This window comes from Equus asinus, chromosome 4 (genome assembly GCF_041296235.1).
Source record: "Equus asinus isolate D_3611 breed Donkey chromosome 4, EquAss-T2T_v2, whole genome shotgun sequence".
In the NCBI taxonomy this organism is placed as follows: domain Eukaryota; kingdom Metazoa; phylum Chordata; class Mammalia; order Perissodactyla; family Equidae; genus Equus; species Equus asinus.
The window spans coordinates 94,169,993-94,192,039 of record NC_091793.1 but is presented as its reverse complement, the minus strand read 5'-3'; the positions used below and the strand labels follow the sequence as shown (position 1 = coordinate 94,192,039).

General features: G+C 35.3%; 1 protein-coding gene across 1 annotated transcript in view; it reads left to right on the top strand.

Annotated features, from left to right (window-relative positions):
- STAM2 (signal transducing adaptor molecule 2) overlaps positions 1 to 22,047 on the top strand; it is a 42,401-nt gene that overhangs the window by 8,197 nt on the left and 12,157 nt on the right. The window contains exons 2-8 of the mRNA XM_014831231.3: positions 9,692 to 9,776; positions 10,312 to 10,387; positions 10,502 to 10,600; positions 11,483 to 11,629; positions 13,191 to 13,260; positions 13,847 to 14,033; positions 20,601 to 20,695. Coding sequence (XP_014686717.1) covers positions 9,692 to 9,776; positions 10,312 to 10,387; positions 10,502 to 10,600; positions 11,483 to 11,629; positions 13,191 to 13,260; positions 13,847 to 14,033; positions 20,601 to 20,695 — 759 coding nt within the window. The remainder of the gene's footprint in view (positions 1 to 9,691; positions 9,777 to 10,311; positions 10,388 to 10,501; positions 10,601 to 11,482; positions 11,630 to 13,190; positions 13,261 to 13,846; positions 14,034 to 20,600; positions 20,696 to 22,047) is intronic.

The window sequence follows — 22,047 nt, the reverse complement described above, 5'->3', positions numbered from 1 at the left end:
TTGGTCAGTAAATATTCTCTTATGAAGCACTTGTTTATTTTCATTTGCAACATGAGAATTGTAGTGACTCAGAGTTTTAGTTCATGAACTAAACGGGACTTTTTGTTGTTATCTCGAGCAGCTTCTTTTGCTTTCATATGTCGTGGGATGAATTATCTTAACATTCTTTCCTAAAAGCTCTGCTTAAAGAAATCTAGCACATGCCACGTTTTGGTTTTCCTAGTAGTACTAAGCCCTTGAGGTGGAGGGTTGAAGGGAAGAATTTTTTTTTAACATTGTTGCCTTGTTAGGCTCTGTTACTTTATTTGATAGTGAGTAAATATTCGTATTTAGTACAGGGATTAAACCTAAGAGAGTCAATGTGACACATAGCAGATCTTGCTCCCTAAAAATTATTAACATCCTCAAGTGGCCACCTGCTTATTTTTAGCTCCTATGACTTCAGTTTCATGTCAGAAATTTGTCAATATGTGGTGATGCAGTTTAAAAAATTTTAGCCATTCTAGTGTTATCTCATTGTGGTTTTAATATGCATATATCTGGTGACTACTGTTGTTGGGCACCTTTAAGTATATTTATTTGTTAAATGAATATCCTCTTTTTGGAAGTATCTATTTAGGTCTTTCATCCATTTTTCTTCTCACTTAATTTTCACAACTTCTCTTTTAAACATGGCAGGCATTTTGATCTCCATTTTACAAATGAGAACGCATTCAGATTTGAGTCAGCTGAGGTGAACTACCTAGAGACCTTAAGCTAGTAAGTTTCAGAGCTGAGTGTAGAGAAGGCCGCTCTCCATTGTTAATGGGTGATAGGTGTACTCCACATGTGCATAGAGTGTGCATAATGATTTCCTCAGCCTGCAGAGGTCATGTTATCACCCCGCCAGCCTAACTGCTTTTGATTCTCCATCAGTGACGTTTTGGCATGTTAGTGGTTATTTTGGAGACTCATTTTTCCCTTTCCCCAGCTATCAGTAAGTGTCTTGCATATGAAGCTTCCTGATAGGTCTGTTACAATAGAAATTATACTTCCTACATTTGTGCTTCTGCCCTGTTTCCCTCTTGTAAGGCTGTTTATGGAAATGAGCGTGCCCGTTTGTGGAGTTGGGAGGGAGCATGGCTCTCACATAACAGAGTTACAGAGGGCATCTTGAAAGTATCAGCTAAGAAGAAAGTGAACTTGCAGGAATCTAAAGGCTGGCCCAAGACCTTTTGCCTTTTTAATAGATGGTTTACAATATTAAAAGACAGTAAAAGATGATTTTGGTGTGGTTTTTTCCTCTCCTCCTTCCTATCTGCCCAACTCTTCTAACTCTTCCTAGTTCCCCGAAAATGTTGGTGACGTGTGAAATGGAAAAAGAGTGGCAGTCCTCTTCTGTATTCCACCAGAGCAAGAAAGTCTTAATATATTGTATTATTAGATGATGTAGTAGATGGAGTTACTCCTGGCATTCTGCCTGATCCTTTTGTGATAAACAAGAGTTGAACTTGCATCTGTCTTATTCGGTATGTTTAAAATGTTCATACATAGGAAAACTGAAAACTAACTTGTTGGGACGAATAAATTCAGCAGTTTTGAGCAAAAATTGCACTCAAGAAGAAGTTTAATATAGTATTTAAACTTGGAGAGTATACCGTGAGCTGGACTGCCCAGATTGAAATCCTGTTTTACTACTTACTAGCTGTATGACCTTGTGCTCGTTACTTTTCTGTGTCTCAGTTTCCTCATTTATAAAATGGCGAATCTTTACTTCATTGGATTGAAGTGTAAGTTTAGCGTGTGTAAAACGCTTTGAAGCTATCACTTGTTATTGTTGTTTTTAATTATTACCTTTCATTTCTCAGAGCTATAAGTAGGTTTTCATTTTAGGAGATAATGAAGAGTGTATTTTAAAGTAGAATTTATATTACTGCTTTCCCCAGAGTATACTGAAGATTTGCATTAATAAAAATTTACCCAAACATATCAAAACATTAAATGGGGAGGAGGATTCTATTAGGCTGAAGTATTGGGCATTTAAATATTTTAATCGAAATTTAATGACCACACAAGAATTGTGTCGTCTAGAAACTTAACAAGTATATGTAATTATTTTAATACTATAAACATGTATGATTTACTTATAAACTAGAAAAAAATTGGCTCTCCTGCATTTTCAGATAACTAGTTTATAATGAATTGGTCCAAAGAAAGAACATTTTTATATCTTCAGTAGAATCTGTCAGCTACGGTTTCCTATTAGATACCAGAATGAATTCTATTTATTTATTTGCTTTTCATTTTCTAGTTTTGAAATTTTTTTTTTTTGCCAGTTTATCCCTGTTCTTCTACTATAATTTTAAGGTATAAAAGTAATTGGTTTTTTTTAATACATAAAAGCAATTTTTCCTCTAAGATCTAAGCATGGCTTTTGTGATGTCCCAAGATATTGATATGTAGTATCCTAATTATAGTAACTTTTGGTATTATGTCCTATTATAGTCTTAATTATTTATATATCCTGGCTGTTAATTTCCTCATGGCTGGATATTACATTTGGTTTAATAAAAATACATTGTATTCAGAGAATATACTGTGTATATTGTCCTAGATTATTTCTAGTGTTTGAAAGTTTCATGCACATTTGAAGAAAGATTTAAACTCTGCTTTCATGTGTAGTCACTTCTCACTTTACGTCCTTCCAAGTGCATGAATTTAGTTATCATGTTTTAGTTAAATAACACCAATTCCCCAACCATAAGCCTTGTAATATCGTGTGCATAGAACCCAGCCAAGCCTGCCTAGATTTTGAACTACTGAACTATGAGCTAATAATGGGTGGTGTTTTAAACCATTAATTTACAGTAATTTGTTACATAGCAAGTTTAAAAAACTAATATACTAAGACTGTTCAGTTTTTTTTAAATCTTTTTGCTCTGTTCTTCGAGTTTGATAACTTCTATTGACTTGTCTTCACATTCGTTAACTCTGTTTCTGCAGTCTTCAATCTGCTTTTAAGCCCATGTAGTGAATTTTTTTTTAGTTGAGATGTTATACTTTTCAGTTCTAAAAATTCCGTTTTTGTAGTTTCCATTTCTCCACTGAGCACTCACAATCTACTCACTTATGACCATCTTTTGCTTTAAGTTCTTGAAAAAATACGTAATACCTGCTTTAAAGTACTTTCTTTGCTAATTCTGACATTTGGGTTATGCTATTATCTGTTTTTATTCATTACTTTTATCTTGATTGTGAAACACTTTTTTGCTTATCTGGTAATTTTTAATATTATGCTGGTCATTGTGATTATTCTTTGTAAGGGGGCTGAATTATGTTGTCTTCCTTTAATGTTGGGTTTTGTTCTGTCAGGTAGTTATGTTATTGAAAGATCTTTTGGGTTTTTGTCAGGCTTGATTTTCTTTGTGAGACAGGCCTATTTCGAAAGGAGCCTTTACTCCTAAGGTGTGGCCTTTTTGGGGTTTCAACTGAATGCCTGAAATGTTCTCTCTACTCTAGTTGGGTGGAGTATTAGTTTGCTTGGGCTGCCATAACAAAATACTATAGACTAGATGGATTAAACAACAGATTTATATTCTCACAGTTCTGGAGGCTGGAAGTCCAAGATCAAGGTCTCAGCAGGATTGGTGTCTGGTGAGGGCTCTCCCCTTGGGTTGTAGATAGCTGCCTTTTCACAGTGTACTCACATGACCTCTGTGTGTGTGTGGAGAGACAGTGAGCTCTCTGTTGCCTCTTCTTATAAGGACACTAATCTTGTTGGATCAGGGCTCCATCCTTATACCTCACTTAGCCTTAAAAACTTCTTTAGAGGCCCAGACTCGAAATACAGCAACACTGGGGGTTAGGGCTTCAACATACGAATTTTGTGGGGACACAAACATTCAGTCAGTAACAGGCAGGAACTCCGAAGACTCCCAGCAGCCTCTTAGTATCTGATCTCTGCTAGACCTCGTAGAGCCTAACCCTAAGAGAGTGTGTGTGTGTATGTGTGTGCATGAGTGTGAGTATGTAGCCTAGCCCTTGACCAAGGACCCATGGTAAATCACTGTGCTCAGAAATCTGGTCTCTGTCTCCTAGCCGCTCTGCTTGGGCTAATTGTCCTTGTGTTGGGACAGGAAAGTGTTCCTAGGCAGAAAGCTAGGGCCGTCATGAGGCTCACTTCCTATTTCCCTTCCCTCACAGATCTCAGACCTGCCCTGCCTGTTATTCATTTTCTGAAATCAGTTGCCTCATATGTTTTGGCCTGTTTTATACTTGTTTTTGGTAGAATAGCAAATCTGCAAATAGCAGCTACTCTGTCGTGGTTGGAAGCAGACCAGTCATGAATTTTTATTTCCAAACATAGTAGGAGGAACTTTACAGATCTCCTGTGGGCATTCTTGTTTTATATAGTTAAATTTTATTACTGGTAGAGTGTATTTTATTAAAAGTTTTATGAGTAGACTTGAATTCCTTTGAAAGTTGTATGGTGAACATAATGGACTGTGTAGAGGGGGCGCCTTGTGTTTCTTATAGGTATTGATGGAATGATTCTTTATGATATCGTTAGAATCTTTCTGAAATATTTCACTGTATTCGAGGCTCTCTATATACAAATCAAAACCTGGTGATGAAATGTTATGACTTACACCCACCAAAACCTGGAAATTTAGCATTTAGGCCCCAGGAGGGCTCTTTTCACTTTCTTCCCCTCTATGCATTTGACACAGGATAGTGTGAGATACGGCCCCAACACTGGGCAAAGTGACATGCTGTAAAAGAATGGTTCCTTAATTATAATATTTAAAATTTTCCAGGAGTTTAAAATACTCCTAAGTACATAATTTAACTGTTATTTAGTTCACTTGAAAAATGAAATCCTTTTTGGCAGGCCATTATAAAGTCTTCAGATTTTATACTTTTTAAAAAGAGGCATTGTGAGTCCTATTTGTAGAGAGTAAACTATGCTGGATAGAGTATTCAAATCAGGATTTCTTCCATTTTCTATAAAAAATCAAGTAAAAAATAATCTCTTTAGATATTTTTGAAATTTTGGAAGGGTTTTTGGGGATATTGAGTAGGCTTCACATTTAATTGTGTATCACATGGCTAAAATTGAAAAAATAATCATTAAAAGTTGAGTTCTAGCAGAAATAGGTAGGTTATTAGATGGTCCGAAATCAGACTCAACTCTGTGTGTGTGTATTTGTATTCATATAATGTGTACCGACAAAATTTGGTAACTGATGATGCTGGCTTCTCAGATCTAAGGATAGATTCTAAGATGTCAGAAGTACTGACAAATAATTTGTAAAAATATTTTTCTGTCCTTGCCACACACTATTTTCCAGGTGAAATTCCAGAGAAACTACAGATTTGCCTATAAAACAGAAATAATATGCACTTGTGAGCTGCCTAAGGATGTTTCAGTCAACAACAGTCTCTATATACGATGGTGGTCCCATAAGATTAGTACCATATAGCCTAGGTGTGTAGAAGGCTATACCATCTAGGCTTGTGTAAGTACGCTCTGTGTTGTTTGCACAATGATGAAATCGTCTCAGAACATATCCCCGTCGTCAAGCAACGTAGAACTGTATATGCAAAAGAGAATATGGGTGAATATTTCATCTTCAGGTAGTTCTAAACACTGTGCCAAATGATACTATAAAAAGAATGATAGATCTGTACAGCTAAAAGGAAACCCCATCATAACCAAAGAGAAAAGATGACCATGAAGCTGGCAAGTCATATGTAATATGTGTAATATGCTCTTCAGATCTAAGACTTAGTCACCTATGTATCACAGTACAAGAAGTCCTTTGCCTCCCTCTTGAGGGATTCCCTTCCCCACTTACCCTGTTTTCTTGGTTGACACTCACAAAGATACTGTCATTCCTCTTTAGTAGACAAGCAGAGAACTGAAACCTCATAAGCCCACTAGTATTGTTGCTTTTGTTGCCACATGGTGTTGCTATTGAAGTTTGATCCTGTGCAGCCCCTTGACTGTTTGTCTGCTCAGCTGTAAAGCTCTTGCTGGTCTAGAACTTTGCACACATTTCACTGGGGCCACCATATTGGGCATCATAAAAGCATTTTAGTTCGTATAACTCAGAAGGTCTGCTGTTGTTTCCCACATTGAAACTATTTTACCAGGATAATAGGATATGGAGGAGCAATCATCATCATTCATTCAGTGAACAAATACTTACTGAGTATCTACTGTGTGCCCCAGATACTATTCCATGCATTAGAAATAATAATAATAGCGAACAAAACAAAAGAAAAAATTCCTGCCATAATGGAGCTTACATTCATTCTAGGGGTTGAGGGGAGGGAGAGGGGTGGTGGCAGAGACAGATGGTAGACAAGATAAAGTATGCTACGAAACGTCTACGGAAGGGCCTATGCATGAAATCCTGATCTCTTTTAATTATTTTATGTTTATTCCATGTGGGGCATCAATATGAATGATACCAGTGAGTATAACAAAGAAGACAGAGTGAGTACTTGCTGGATTTAGAACCACAGTTTGCTGATAACTTCTCGCCAGCTTGTATAGACACTTTCTGGCCATGCTGTATGTAATGGTACATCTTACAGCTGTTAAAAATATTGATATAGATGTATATTTATGGACATGGAGAGATGTTTATGATAAGTGGAAAGGCAGATTAGGAAGTGTTATATTTAGTATGATCACAGTATTAGTGGGAAATACTTTTTGTGAAGTTTCCTTCCTGAGAAGGGAGTTGTATTAGTGTCACCCTGAGTCTGCCCCTGCTCCTTTAATCACTTCATCCTTGGTGTAATGACTTATCTGATTGGTAAGTTTGAGAGTAATTGGCCCTACTGGTGCCCTTTTCCATGTAGGAGCCAGCTAGTCTATCCACAGCCCTTGAGCCGTTCCCATCTCCTTCTCAATGGAGTATATGGTGCAGGGCCTCCCCCTGTAGGGAGAGGTCTGCCCCTGTGTAGTGCTAAGGCGTGCCCACCTCTGGGGTTCACTATTAGCAAGCACATTTGTCCAGTACCTACTCTATTAGTAATGATGGTGGTATTTCATTCTTTGTGTTATTTCTCAACTTGCTTATGACTTTCACAGGGAAGGGGTTATCAGTTTGGGGATGCCCTCTTTAGACACCTCAAACCTATGATCGTATTTTATTTAGTTGTACATATATTTTTATTGTTTTTCCATATACATATATAGAAAAAAGTCTGGAAAGATATGCATCATAGTTTTAAAAGAGGTTGGTAGAATTGGGAGTTTTTTTCTTGTCCTTACTTTTGAATTCACTGAATTTATTATGTAAGTAATTAAGAAAGAGCAAGCATTTTAAACTTCTAAAAACTACAGCCTGGTCTGACTTTCCACGTGGAAGAGTTAGTCATCTTTGTACAAGGGAAAAAGCTGGACCTGAGTAGATATGTTTCCACCTACATAGCTTGGTGCTTAAGTCTAGAACTTATGGTAGGCAAAAATATATTACTTTTCTAAATTCTCTTGCTTGTCATTTCATCACATATGTCAAAATAATTGCTTTCTATCTATAAATAGTATTAGGCGATTTGCATGGTTTTAAAAAGTGAGTTCCAGCATTTAACTGAGGCTAACTGGATTCTGTATTTCTCTTTCCTACTTGCAAAGTGTAACTGTTTGCTAAGCCTGTTTATTTTTTGGCTTCTTTATTATTCCTTGCCTTTTAAAAAGTAAGTACTCTAGATTCTTACCATCTTTTCTGCTTATTATCCCTGTGATAAGCCTATATATGTATCTAGTACCTACCCAGATTTGGCTATATTTGAAATTAGAGGATATATTTATTAAAAGGAGACAAGACATAAAGAAAATGTTTCTAATGTGGTAATGTTTTTAGACCCACCCTTCTATATTAGCAGAAAAAAACCTTGTATCTCTTGAATTGAAATTTTGTAAAAGTTAATAGAGTAAAAAAATGCAACATAATTGTCATTATATTCTGATAATGCTTTTTAAAAATTTACTTTTTACTTTTTATTTTGATCATGAAATATCTCAAACCAGAAAAACATGCTGAGAATAAAATAAAGAATCTCTGGATACTCAGTGTATAACTCAATAAACAAAACTTTATAAGTAGAGATAAGCCCTTGTGTACCCTGTTTTGATCCCCTATCCTCTTCCTCTTTGATGTTTATTATTCTTGTGCATATGCTAATACTTTTACTACCTATGTATGTATCTCTGTAAAGAATATAGTGGTTTTTTGAGTGTTTTAAAACTCCATGTGAAACATTGATAGATTTCTGGTGAGGATGTAAAATGGTACAGCTGCTTTGGAAAACTGTTTACTAGTTCCTAAAAAAATTAAACATAGAGCTACCATACAGCTGAACAGTTCTCGTAGGTATATACCAAAGAGATATGAAAACATACATCCACACAAAGACTATACACGAATATTCCCAGCAGCATCGCATTATTCATATTAGCCAAAAAGTTAACAAAAAACACACCCAAATGTTCATCAGCTGGCGAATGGATAAATAAAATGAGGTATATCTATACAATAAAATACTTTTTAGCAATAAAAAGAAATGAAGTACTGATACATGCTTCAACATGGATGAACCTTGAAAATATTATACTAAATAAAAGGAGCTGGTCACAAAAGACCATATATTGTATGATTTTATATGAAGAGTCCAGAATAAGGACCTATAGAGACAGAAGGTAGCTTAATGGTTATCTAGAGTGGGGAGGATGGGCTGTGACTGCCACTGAGTATGAATTTCTTTTTAGGGTGATGAAAATGTTCTAAAATTAGATAGTGGTGATAGTACACAACTCTGTGAATATATTAAAAACGTTAAGTTGTATACTTTAAATGGGTGAATTGTATTGAGATGTGAATTATGTCTCAATAAAGCTGTTTAAAAAGTTCGTGTGAATGTAATATATTCTACTATTACCTTTTTTAACTCAGCATCAGCCAAAACAAATCATATTGTGAGATTTACACATTTTTGTACATTCAGTTCTGTATAACTCATTTGCATGTTCCATTGTATGAATGTATTATATTTTATTAATCCATTTTCCTTTTTGGTTTTAAAAACAATGCTTCAGTGAACAGTTCAATCTGTATTTCCTTATATGATGACACATTTCTGAGGATTTCTTCCAAATTAGAATTTGATAGGATTATTGATAATTTGTAATTTATTTAGTATTATTTAACTATTTAGAAGACATTTTATTGGTGTACCTTAGACCATTTAATTTATTTAATTATACAATTTAAAATTGCAATTAGTATTGTCCCATTCACAACAACATGGATAGACCTTTGAGGGTATTATGTTGAGTGAAATAAGCCAGACAGAGAAAGACGAACTCTGTATGACTCCACTCATAGGTGGTAGTTAACATATGGACAAAGAGAACTGATCGGTGGTTACCAGGGGAAAGGGAGGGTTGGGGGAGGGCACTAGGGGTGAAGTGGTGTACCTACAACATGACTAATAATGATGTACAAGTGTAATTTCACAAGGTTGTTAACTGTCATAATCTTAATAAAAAAAATTGCAATTAGTAAAAGTATCTTCTAAAGTTTTTTCGTAGTTTTGGTGAAAGAAAAGGTAGGGCTTCTTAACTGTTGTGCCTTTCTGGGTATTTTAGTGTTACGTAAGACATGTCCTAATTTTTGTGTATGCTAATATCTTATAGAAAAAGCCACAAATGAGTACAACACTACAGAAGATTGGAGTCTTATTATGGACATATGTGACAAAGTTGGAAGCACTCCTAATGGGTAAGATGCCCAGTCGTGCCCACTGAATGTCTGGGAGCTGAATAACTGGTGTCTTTTCCTGATGTAAAGGAAAGGAAAATGGAAACTTTGAAAGGAAAATGGGATTTTACTAATTACTTTTGGGGATAAAGGTAAAGAGATCCTGGTGGCCAGATTTATGGGGTTAACCTTATTCTCTGAAGGAACAAATGGAAAAGAGTTCAACTGAAAACCTGAGATACATTAAAATACATAATTAAAGCCTTGACACAATAGAGACACGTGTTAACAAAGAATAGACTAATTATTTCAGGAATTCCCCTGTGATTTAGACATGTATAGGAGCCTTTTAGTAATGAAATAGATCAATATAATAGGTAACATACTGAAAAAGCCTTTCAATAATGAATGGATAAATATAATATCAATAAAAAACTGAATATAGAATATGGTGCTTTTGGGAGAGAATTCAGCAATTAAACTGAACTGATTAGAAGTTCAGAAGTTTGAATTGAAATTCTGAATAAATACTTAACCTTCTTCATTTTTTTCTTAGAGCAAAAGATTGCCTAAAAGCCATAATGAAAAGGGTAAATCATAAGGTTCCTCATGTTGCTCTGCAGGCATTAACTGTAAGTAAAAGTCATGTTATTATTTGACCCAAATTTTAAATGTGTATTTATTTCAGTAAGTTAAGTAAGATAATATCTCAACATTTGTATATTGATTTTTATTTTAATTAATAGCTTCTTGGGGCTTGTGTGGCAAACTGTGGAAAGATATTTCATTTAGAAGTGTGTTCCCGTGATTTTGCAACAGAAGTACGTGCTGTGATAAAAAATAAGGTAAATTTTAAAAAGAGAAGAAATTTAAGTCATTAAAAAATACCTATACTGTATGTCATTTTAACTATATGTATAGCATTAATAAAGTATTATAAGTGAAATCATTTTAAGAAAAATTTGAAATAAACTTCGTGTTCTAAAATTTGATGTTTTCATTTGTAGCACCAAAAACTATTTTCCCCCCCAAAGTACATATACTAGTGAAAATAGCTAATCTTTGTTGAGGGAGAATAAGCAGTCACTGCTTTAAGCATTTTACATATACCATCTGGTTTAATGCTCTACTAATCCCTAGAAGTTAGAATCTCTTGTCATTCCTGTTTTATAGATGCAGAAACCTTGGGTTTGAGAGTTCAGTAACTTATCCAAGGTCTTGCAGCTATTAAGTGGCATTGCTGAGGTTCAGATTCAGGTTTCTGAGACTTCAGAGTCCAAACTAACCACCATTCTGTACTGATTCCCATTAGAGATGGTGAGCAAAGGGGGCCTTTACTTTAGAGCAGGGTGGAGAGGGTCTTCACTACACGGCTGTTGTTATTGATTTCTTTGGGATAGAAACTCTGAAGCACCATTCTCAGGCTCTTTGTGGCAAAAATCCAAGAGTTTATTAAGAAAACAGAGAAGAAATAACCTCTGAATATAAAAGATTTGTTGTCATAGTAAGACTTAGAATTTGATGTTCAAAAAGGATAATTTTGCAAGAAACAGCTATAAAAATGTAAATAAGCATTTATCAGGTACTCATCTAGGCTAGAGATTGCTGCACTTTTGTTGGTGTTCATATAGTTAAAGAGAATTTTGATGGTAATTCTCTTTGTTAAATAATTCAAGTACTTACTTTAACCACAGGGTTTTTTTTTTCCTTTGCCTTTTCTTTAAAAGGCTCATCCTAAAGTCTGTGAAAAACTGAAATCTTTAATGGTGGAGTGGTCAGAAGAATTTCAGAAGGACCCTCAGTTTAGTCTAATATCTGCAACTATTAAGTCTATGAAGGAAGAAGGAATTACTTTTCCTCCAGCAGGTGCTCAGGTAAGAGATTGATTCAGACCCATGGTTGACCTTATGCTGTTTTGAAGGTACGTATCTTATGTAAAAGCTGGGCAAGGTCTGTCTTAATCGTCATTACCCACCTCCACTCTCCAAGTGCCTATCTAGCATAACGCCTTATATTTAGTAGACATTCTAAATGTTGCGTGGATTTCTTCTACATATCAGAACTTTGAGAAGTGAGTCAGTCATAAGTAATCTGTTTAATGCTACTCTAAGTCGAGAGTCATGCAAAAGGCATAGATGTTTGAGAGAGCCCTTCTGTTCAAGAAATTTAAATTTGGAGGGTGGCTCCGTACATGTGAAAAATAACTAAATTATATGTGACAAATATAGATTAGGGGTACAAAGACTAGATAGCAGTAGAGAGAGCTAACTACAGACTGGGATGGTGAAGAAGGTGAAGAGGTAGAATTTTTCGACTGGAATATATTTCAATAGCTAAGAGAAGCAAAGAGGTCGTATCTGGGGAGGAAGGACATGAACAAATCCATGGAATTGAGAAAGCTCAAGACCTGTTTGTTGAAGGGTGAATATGCCTGGAGTGAATGGTTTACATGTAAGATGAGTGAAACTGTAAGATCAGACATTTATTTGGGGAGATAGGGGGTACCTTTAGTAGGACGGGGTTGAGACGGATAATGAGTCACCTAGTGGGCTGTTTATTTAGGTCTGTGGGAGAAAAACACTGTATCTTGGGTTTCGCTCTCAGTGCCTCTTTTGCCCTCAATTAATATTAGGATATAGGCTAGGGAAAGAGACTAAGGGGAGTACTATCTGTTTTTTTATTTTAGACTGGAAATGAAAGAGACAAAAAAGAATCTTTACAGCTGACTAGACCCAAGGGTTCAAGGTAGAATTTTAGGATAAAAGTCTTATAAGTAACAAAAAGCAAACATTTTCCTCCTCTGTCTTTTATACATATCATTCTCAAAAATCTGTGTTAAAGAACTGGTTGGTTGTTCAGAATCCTGGACATCTGTTTTCCATGCCTTTGAATTTAAGCATGACCTTCCTTAGTCCTGTGTTCTGCCTTAAGAGCCACTACTATTCCAACACAATGAGTAGTAAAAGAGGGCTTAACGTTTATTCCTAAAGCTGGACCTGTTGGCTCTGTCCTCCTCCGTCTTCTCTTCAGTAGTTATCAGGGCTTCTTGTTGCCGCTTCTTGAGCAGCTCTATGCTTGCAGCAGTATAGCGCCTCTCACTGAATGAGGGCCTTGGACAATTGAGATCAGGAAATGCCATCAGGAGAGATTCGTATTTAAGTATTTCTGTATGCCAAGTTCTGTTTTAGATACTAAGATTTATGCAAAATGGATGCCAGGTCATGCCCTTTGTGAGTTTATAATGTTTTCTTGAAAATTCTGATGTTTTATTTTAGTATTTGAAAACAGCTACTTAAAATTATCATAAAGAACTTCACTTTTAAATGAAACTCATTAGTTATATCATTTTTTTTTTAGTTTACATGTGTGGGTTATTATAGAGCTTGTATTTTCTTTGAAAGGATAGTTGTGTTCATTTTACTCATACATTTACAGACTGTCACAGCTACTGCCAAGAATGGTACATCATCGAACAAAAACAAAGAAGACGAAGACATAGCGAAAGGTAAATGATCAAGCACATGTAATTTAGTGTTGCTTAAAACATTCTTGCCAGAACAATTTGTTCAAATAAAAATTATAATGAAACTGGATATACTTTTAGTATTTTACCTCAAATCTAAAAATTGGTAGGGTCTGTAAAGAAGGGAAAACAATTGACATAATATAAGATTAATTCATAATCCCTGTCAATAATATGTATTTAACATCCTACCTTTGGAGAGATTACATTTCACCTTTTCTTTAATGCCAGAGTTATGAGTCAAGCACAGAAATATGTTCACGGCTTGTCCTATATGGAAAGCTACCCATATTATAATGTCACAATCTGTTTGCTATAAAAATAATAGCTGCTGTATATGAGAGACTGTGATAATAAGGAATGAGCAAAAACTTTATTTTAAAAAATGTCATCATTTCTGCCCTGCCCCCTCCCCTCACCAAGAAAGTTAACTGTTTAGCATTTAACTGGACACAGAGAATATTCACCTGATTTATTCTTATTAAATGCTATGTTATCTAATATTTTTTAAACTTAAAAAAAATAAATTCTAGCTATCTTGTTTTTTACGTTTTATTTTTCAAACCAGCTATTGAATTATCGTTGCAAGAGCAAAAGCAGCAGCACACAGAAACAAAATCCTTATATCCATCTGCAGATATTCAGTTAAATAATAAAGTTGCAAGGAAAGTGAGAGCATTATATGATTTTGAAGCTGTTGAGGACAATGAACTCACCTTTAAACATGGTGAAATTATTATTGTTTTGGATGACAGGTATGTTTTAAATCTTTATTTCTGGAATATTTTGAAGTATAATTCCCTTAATTTAGAATCCTGGATATCAGCTCTTTGACTTTGGTGTATTTAAATCATAATAGAACCTTTTCATATCTTAATTGTGTTTTCTAAAATAAAAGTAAGTTAGACTAGATGATGTGAGTTGCTTATTCTTTTGTTAAATTTGGTAGTAAAGTATTCTTTATATCTTGAATAAAAGATGTGTTAATTAATGTTGATTATCACAATCGGGAAACATAAATATTCAGCCATCTGAATGAAGTTATGTTGGGAGTTGTGTATACCAAAATTACTGGCAAAAAAACTTTAGGAAGAAATATAGCTATGTTACCTTTGATCAAAGCAACCAAAAGCTATGCTCAGGTCCTCCCCAATTCTTAATCTGCTACTGTACTCTCCCTAACAATTTCTCTATCATTTAAATTTGTAATGAAGAATAGATCTATTTATATTGGGCTTAATTCTGTTCTTTACTTTGCTTTTTAAAAAAGTTGATAAAATTTCACGAGTGAGACCTGACAGCTTGTTGCTATGAACAGAGATTGCAAATGTATTTGGTATCTATTATAGATACGATCATGCACACATAATGACATTTCAGTCAACGACAGAATGCATATATGACCGTGGTCCTATAAGATTAGTACCATACGGCCTAGGTGTGGTATGTAGTAGGCTATACCATCTAGGTTTGTGTAAGTGTACTCTGTGATGTTCGTCCAATGAAATTGCCTAATGACCATTTCTCAGAACGTATCCCCATCATTAAGTGATGCATGACTGTTAACTTAGTAAGGATATGTTAGTCTAGCATAATTTTTAATGGGTAGATACAGAAAATGGTTTCACTTTGCTGTGGTAAATTTTACTGAGAAAATGTTATGTACTACTTCTGTTTCTAATAAAAAATGAAGACAGTTCTCTCTTCATAAAACCTAGAATAAAGTAAAGGAGCTAAAATTACTATGCAGGTAATTGTATGGAATGCAGATTGTGAATTCCATAAAAGAGGTAATGTTGAGGTCCAGAAGAGAGCGAATTGCACCTGGTGCAAGGATCTGGGAAAGAAGGCTTATTCAGGGGGTCCATTTCAGGTGAACTTTGATTGATTTTGACAGGACAGGAAAACTTTTGCAAGAAATTGAGACTAGGAAAAGGAAGATCTGTTAGGCAGTCAAGATAATACTGTGTTCACTTAGAAAAATAATCATGTTTTTTCTTTAAAAGTTTGTGTTATTTTGGTTTTTGTTTAATCATTTTGAGCGGAGCACGTGATTCCTGAAGGAGAATAAATAGATGTTAAGGTGAAGAGGTAGTCTGGGCTCTGAACATTGCCAGTCTGAAATGTCAGGCTTCTGGATGTAGTTTCGGTTAGAATATTTACAAAAGCACCTAGATTTGCACTTCTGATACTCTTATACAACTATAAAATTATACACATTTATAAAATAGAAACAAAACTACAAAATGAGTAGTTTTTTCTCTAAGATTCAAATTTTGAGCGTTGCTTTTATGTAATAAGAAAATTTTCTAAAATACGTTGCTGCTCACAAGGTAAATAGAGTACTGATCAATGGCACAGGAACTTCACTTATCTTCAGCAGGTCTGTACTACCCTATGCTATGCTAACTCATTTCTCCTCTGACTTTCCCTTTTGTAACTGTTGTGGATCCCTCGTGCATACTGTGTCCCTTGATGTCACCTAGTGTTCATGTGGCATTCTATACCTATTACATTCTGCAGGCTTGCAGCGAGTAGAGGGTTTTGTTATTGTGCTGCACGTCTTTTTCACTGATCTCTAATTAAAGCACAAATTCATTAAATAACTTACACTCATATGAAACTATTTTCAGTTGAGACTTATCACTGCAAAAGAGAACATTTTTATTTGTAACTGTTAAGAGAATTCAACATGAATATGATGCAATCTGTAGGTTGATTGCTGTCATTTTGATGATAGGACACCCCAGTCTTAGAATTGCCATAGTCATGCTCATCAACACGTATAGGTTAGATGTCATTCTGGGTGATTGGTTATCACTGGCAAGATTTTAAACAGAAATGCAAATTTGGGTACTAAAGTTAAATGGCAGTCTTACGTTGAAAGGGCATCATCTAGATGATCCAGAATATGACTATATTCATTGTATTTATATTGCTGTGGAAATGAAAGGACAAAATTAAAAATTGCTTATATAGAACTTGAAGTGCCTTGAAAATATATTGTTCTTGGACTTCAATTTAAGAAACAGTGAACTGATAGAAAAGATACACATTTCTTATTAACAGTATACCAAAAAAGCTTCTCACTTTCTACATTTTCAGCTTTATCTCACCACTCCTTATTTGTTCTGTATGTACTATTTCAGATAATCAACTGGAATTCCTGCAGTGCCAAAAATGTCATGTTGTGATTAGACCTCTGTGGCATTGTACATTTGGTTCTGTCTATGCCTGGAAAGCCCTGTCAAAAGAGGCAAACACATTTAGAAAAGAAAAGGAACTTTACTTGCAAAGAAGGTTTGCAAAGGAGTCCAGGCTTTAGAAGGATTGGCTCCCCAAATTAAGAAATAAAACAGTTATTTTAAGGAAAAGACCCCCACAAAATTACTAAGGTTTCCACGTTTACTATTTGTATCTTTGTGGCAGAAGTAACACTTTTCTCACATGATTATCATATCCATAAAGGGCATCACTTATCTTCAGCCATTGTCATTGCAAAAGTCAGCAAATAAGTTGTTTTAGTTAGGAAGTCAGTAGCTTGAAGGAGAGGCTTAGGTTTTCATTTATTTTGAGATCCGAAATGAGACAGGATAACTTTGTTCTTTGTTTATCTCATGTGCAAAGTGTTTTGTTTCTTTGTACTGTTATTTTCTTGCTTGTCCATAATGGCAGCAGGGCAAATGCCATTTGTATTTCCACAGCCGTAATTTCCTTTTCCTCCTGGTGACTGCCTACTTACCCTTCAAAACCCATGTCAGATTTTACATCCTCTGGGAAGCCTTTGAACCCTTCTCAGCCTTTAGTTCCCAATAGAGTTAGGAGTTCCTTCTTTGTGCTGCTATTACTCTCTGAACACAAATGATTGCAGTCTCATATTGTGTTGTAATTACTTCTTAATGTATCTCTCTCCTGCTAGACCAGTGGATTCCGAAGAGGGTCAGCACTTGCCTGGTTAGGAGGAAGGGGGAAGGAGAAAATGAATACTAGAAGGTAGAACAGGGTACCATGTTCTTAGTTGGTAGGGGAGGGTTGAAAAACACTGCACTAGATTTTAAAATTCTTGATAACTTGAAGTCCTCAGCCTCATGTCACTATCCCCTCCTTGGTAGGCTTTCATAAATGTTAGCTGAATAATCAGTTCGTTGAAGATAAAGTTTATGTCTCTTACACTTACATCATTTTTCACTCAGCTGTGATTTATTCTCTTCCTTAATATAAAAAGCTCTAAATATAAATACTCCATCTAAATTTTTTTCAAATTATCAGTTTATGTAAAATTACGGTGCCAAATTACCTTAACTTAGGAATTTAAAATTGAACAATATTTTCTGCCGTTAACATTCCCATAGAATCAGCAGGTTGTCAGTGGAGAGAATATAGACCTGGATTAGCACTGGGAAGGAGTCAGCAGGTTTTGACATTGCATTTGGTTGTTCTGCCTATTTTTATGCTTCATCAAAGAGTTTGCAGGAGGGAAATTATCCTACACTGGTAGAACCACTAAGGAAGGCTGCACATAAGATGGTTGATAGGTTGGGGCTGGCCCTGTGGCCTAGTGGTTAAGTTCAGTGTGCTCCACTTCAGTGGCCCAGGTTCAGTTTCTGCATGCAGACCTACACCACTTGTCAGCTGCCATGCTGTGGTGGTGACCCACATAGAAAATAGAGGAAGATTGGCATAGATGTTAGTTCAGGGTGAATCTTCCTCAGGAAAAAAAAAAAAGTTGTTGATAGATTCAAATAAAATCCATGCATCCATTTCACAGGTTTCAGTTCTCTGGTTTTGTATAAAAATTTCTCTAAGTTCAGCTTTCCTTTTTAAAATGGAAAGTTCAGTTTAAGCATTTGTATAAGAGAAAGAATTTCTTATCCTATGTAGACATCAACAGATATGATATCTTAGAACTGTCAATACATCAGTTATTTTCTGGTTTTAAGAATTTGGGTGATATATAGTCCTTTCATATCTTTGTGGTACTTTTTAAATAAAATGATGTTTCAGAATCATGGAAGTTAATTCATCCTGAAATTTCTTCTTTAAGAATGCATGCTTAATAGGTCAAATTTTTGCAATGGAATAGACAAAATTATCATTTCTGTGATTCTATGATTGTCAATGGACAAACTGGTAAGAGTTCATCAGAGTTGTTGGATACAAGCTCAACATACAAGAATCAGTGGTATGCTTTAATCACAAATCCTTAGAAAATATAATAGGAAAAAAAGGCCATTCTCAGTAGTAACAAAAATTATAAATGATCTAGGAATAAATAAACCTAACAAAGATATGGTTCTGGACTTTATGGAGAAAATTATAAAATTATTTGAAAGATATAAAGGAATATAAATATATATATTTATTTATGTACATATAAATGGAGAGAGATACAATGTTCATGGTGAAGAAACCTTAATATTATAAAGATTTAATTAATTTTCCCCATATTAATGCATAAATTCAGGGCACTTTCAGTTAAAATCCAAAAAGGACTTTTTTTCCCAGAAAACTTAAAAACATTTTATTTTTGGGGCCGGCCTGGTGACGCAGTGGTTAAGTGCGCATGTTCCGCTTCGGCAGCCCAGGGTTTGCCAGTTCGGATCCCAGGTGCGGACATGGCACTGCTTGGCACACCATGCTGTCGTAGGCGTCCCACATATAAAGTAGAGGAAGATGGGCACGATGTTAGCTCAGGGCCAGTCTTCCTCAACAAAAAGAGGAGGATTGGCAGCAGTTACAGCTAATCTTCCTCAAAAAAAAAATTAAACATTAAAGAAAAAATTTTATTTTTAACAGAAATGTGAAAGTTTGCAATAACAGAGAGAGGGTACTTTCCTGCCGAGTAAGTATCAAGGCATATTAATAAGGTGTAGTAAATAAACATATAGACAATTGCAGTAGAATGGAATTCAGAAATAGACTCATGAACAGATCGCAGCTTGCTGTTTGAAAGATAGGATAGTATAAATCAGTAGAAAAAATAAAGTACTATTCAATAAATTTGGCTGGGATGAATGACTCTTTATACAGTACAGATAAAATTTGATTCAGTTTAACACAGTACGTAAAATTTCATTCCAAATGATTTAAAGACCTAAACATGAGAGAGGGATAAAAAAGGAAACCTAAAACTATTAAACACGCATCTAGGAAATTAGATTTAGGAGTTCAAGGATAAAGTTTTTTTTTAAGTGTAAACCATAAAAGATTACTGAATTTGATTACATGGAACAAAAAACACCATGCCATAAAAGAAACCATAAACATATGTTAAAAGACAAGTGACAGTTTGAGAGAAGGTATTTGCATAATTCAGACAAATGACTGCTATCCAGAATATGTACAGAAATCCTATAGATCTATGAAAAAAGACAAATGACCCAGTGGAAAAAGAAAAATGGACAGAAGACATGAATGAGCAGTTCACAGAAGAGACAATCCGAATGGCCAGCAAAGATGTGTGGATGCTAGGGAAGTGCAAGTGAACACAGCAGTGAGATATGATTTCTCTCCTGTCTGGTACCAAGTGTTGCTTGGACAGTTAACATGTGTAAGGGAAAATGACATTCCCACTTACTGCTGAGGGAAGGAGGATGGTGAATCGCCATGACGACCTTAGGGAACATTTGGCAATATTAAGTAAAGTGGAAGATGCTTATATCCCGTGGCCCAGCAAGTTCGTGTCTGTGAATAAGCCAAGAGAATTATGGCATGTGTGACCTAGTATCTAGAATGATCATTACCCCAATCTTTTTACTGATGAAAGACTAGACATAACCTAAATGTTCATCTGTATGAGGATGGATAAATCAAATATACCACATTCATGTGATGGATCTTTAAGTTAAAAGGGATAAAGAAGATCTGAAAGTGTTAACATAAAATTAAAAAGGTCTGTAAAGATTAACATCTGTATCTATGAGTTGGCTATAGATACGTGTGAATGAATAAAAAATACACTTGCAGGAGGGCTACCTGCCAGCTTTAAGGTGGTGGTGTGGGAGGACGGACGTGGGGTGGGGACTAGGGATTGTTGCTAAAGGAGACTTCAGTGTTATCTGTGTCTTATTTTTTTTAAAGCCCAGAATCAAATATGACCAGTGGTTAACTGGTTCTAAATTTAAGTATGGGCATATGTATGTTTGTTTTATTTGTGCCTTTCTATATCTTTTATTAAATTTAAGAAGAACTACTTTTAAATGTAGTAGGATGTGAACTAGTGTTTTCAAAATAGGCTAAGTTGAATTTTTATTTTAGTTCCTCTTGATACTAATGTACTAAAATGTAGAGGAACAAATGATGTTTTTATACTGTATTTTCAGTGATGCCAACTGGTGGAAAGGAGAAAATCACAGAGGAATAGGACTCTTCCCATCTAATTTTGTAACAACTAATTTAAACACAGAGTCTGAGGCAGGTAAGTTAAATCTTAGAGAAGGTTAAGTCTATTAAAATTTTTTACACTTGAATTTTATGGTTCAGTTTTGAATATAAAGTAGATTGGCAGTTAATTCCCTGTTTTAAGTCATTTATTTATAGGCAATATGGTTTAACGTACTTCTTACCAAATTAAGGGGTTAACTTATCCCAGGTCAATTCCAAGAATTATTTCCTTATCATTGTATTTTAAATCCTTTCAGTGTTAATTTACATAGTTACATATAAGGCATAAAATAACCTATGATGAACATGTAAACATTTAAATCAACCTAATTATGGTTTCAAGGCAGTTTGTGTCTGTTTGTACAAAGAATATTGGTTTTATTCATCACTGACGCACGGTATTGAAGTAGGGGTAGGTGGGGGTGTGGGAGTGGGGGCTGGTTGACACCGAGTGTGGTTGCACAGGTTTGGAGTACGCTTAAGTTTTAGACTTTTCCTGACCTTGATGTGATGCTGGGGAACTTTAGACAATAATAAAGTCATGTAATCAAGACAGTAGTTTCCAGTTTAGATCTTCTGAACTTCACTCAGTTTTGCAGCCACAGAAAGTTCCCCTCTGCTACTGTCAACCGTGCAGAGAAAGCTTCCATTTGTTCTGCAGGCAGGGAGGCAGGAGGAGCAAGTGTAACAACAGCTAATAATAATATTAATGATGTTGATGCTTAGAAATAAAACAGCTCAGTGGTGTTTGAGCACTCATTTATCAGGTTTTGTGCCAAGTCCTTTGCACTGTTTCCTTTAATCTTTACAAGTCTGTGAGATAGGTGCTTTTGTTACTCCATTTTACAGATAAGGAAACTGAGGCCGAGGGGTTATGCTGCTAGTAGGCGACAGAGCCAGGATTCTAAAGTCAGCCAGTCTGCCCTTAGAATGTACTTAGAGTGACTCACTGTAGGACATACCTGTGCTGATCATTACCAGCTCCAGAAAAAACCTTAAATTGAAAGCTCTAGGCATTGTGTGTAACATCATCTTTGTGTGGGTAGAGTGAGGCATTCAGTTAAAATGAAGTTGAGGGAGATGAATACTCCTTTGAATACTGAGTACTTTGCCAGTATTTTTGTTGTTTATTCTTCTAGTGTGACTCTCTAAGTAGGTAGGAAAATTGGAGACTCTGTTTTTAACGACTTGATAGACCATGCTCAGGGGATCCTAGATAGAGATTTCCCTTTAGCATTGGCTGGAGAGAGTGAGCTGTAGGTTTAACAGTAAAAAAATATTCCAGGTTTTCAGTATATCCTCATCTTATGCTGAGTTCTGCTCCTTAGGACATATTTGAAAGTTAGCCAAATATTTAAAATAGGTGGCTAACTGTTGGGACTTAAA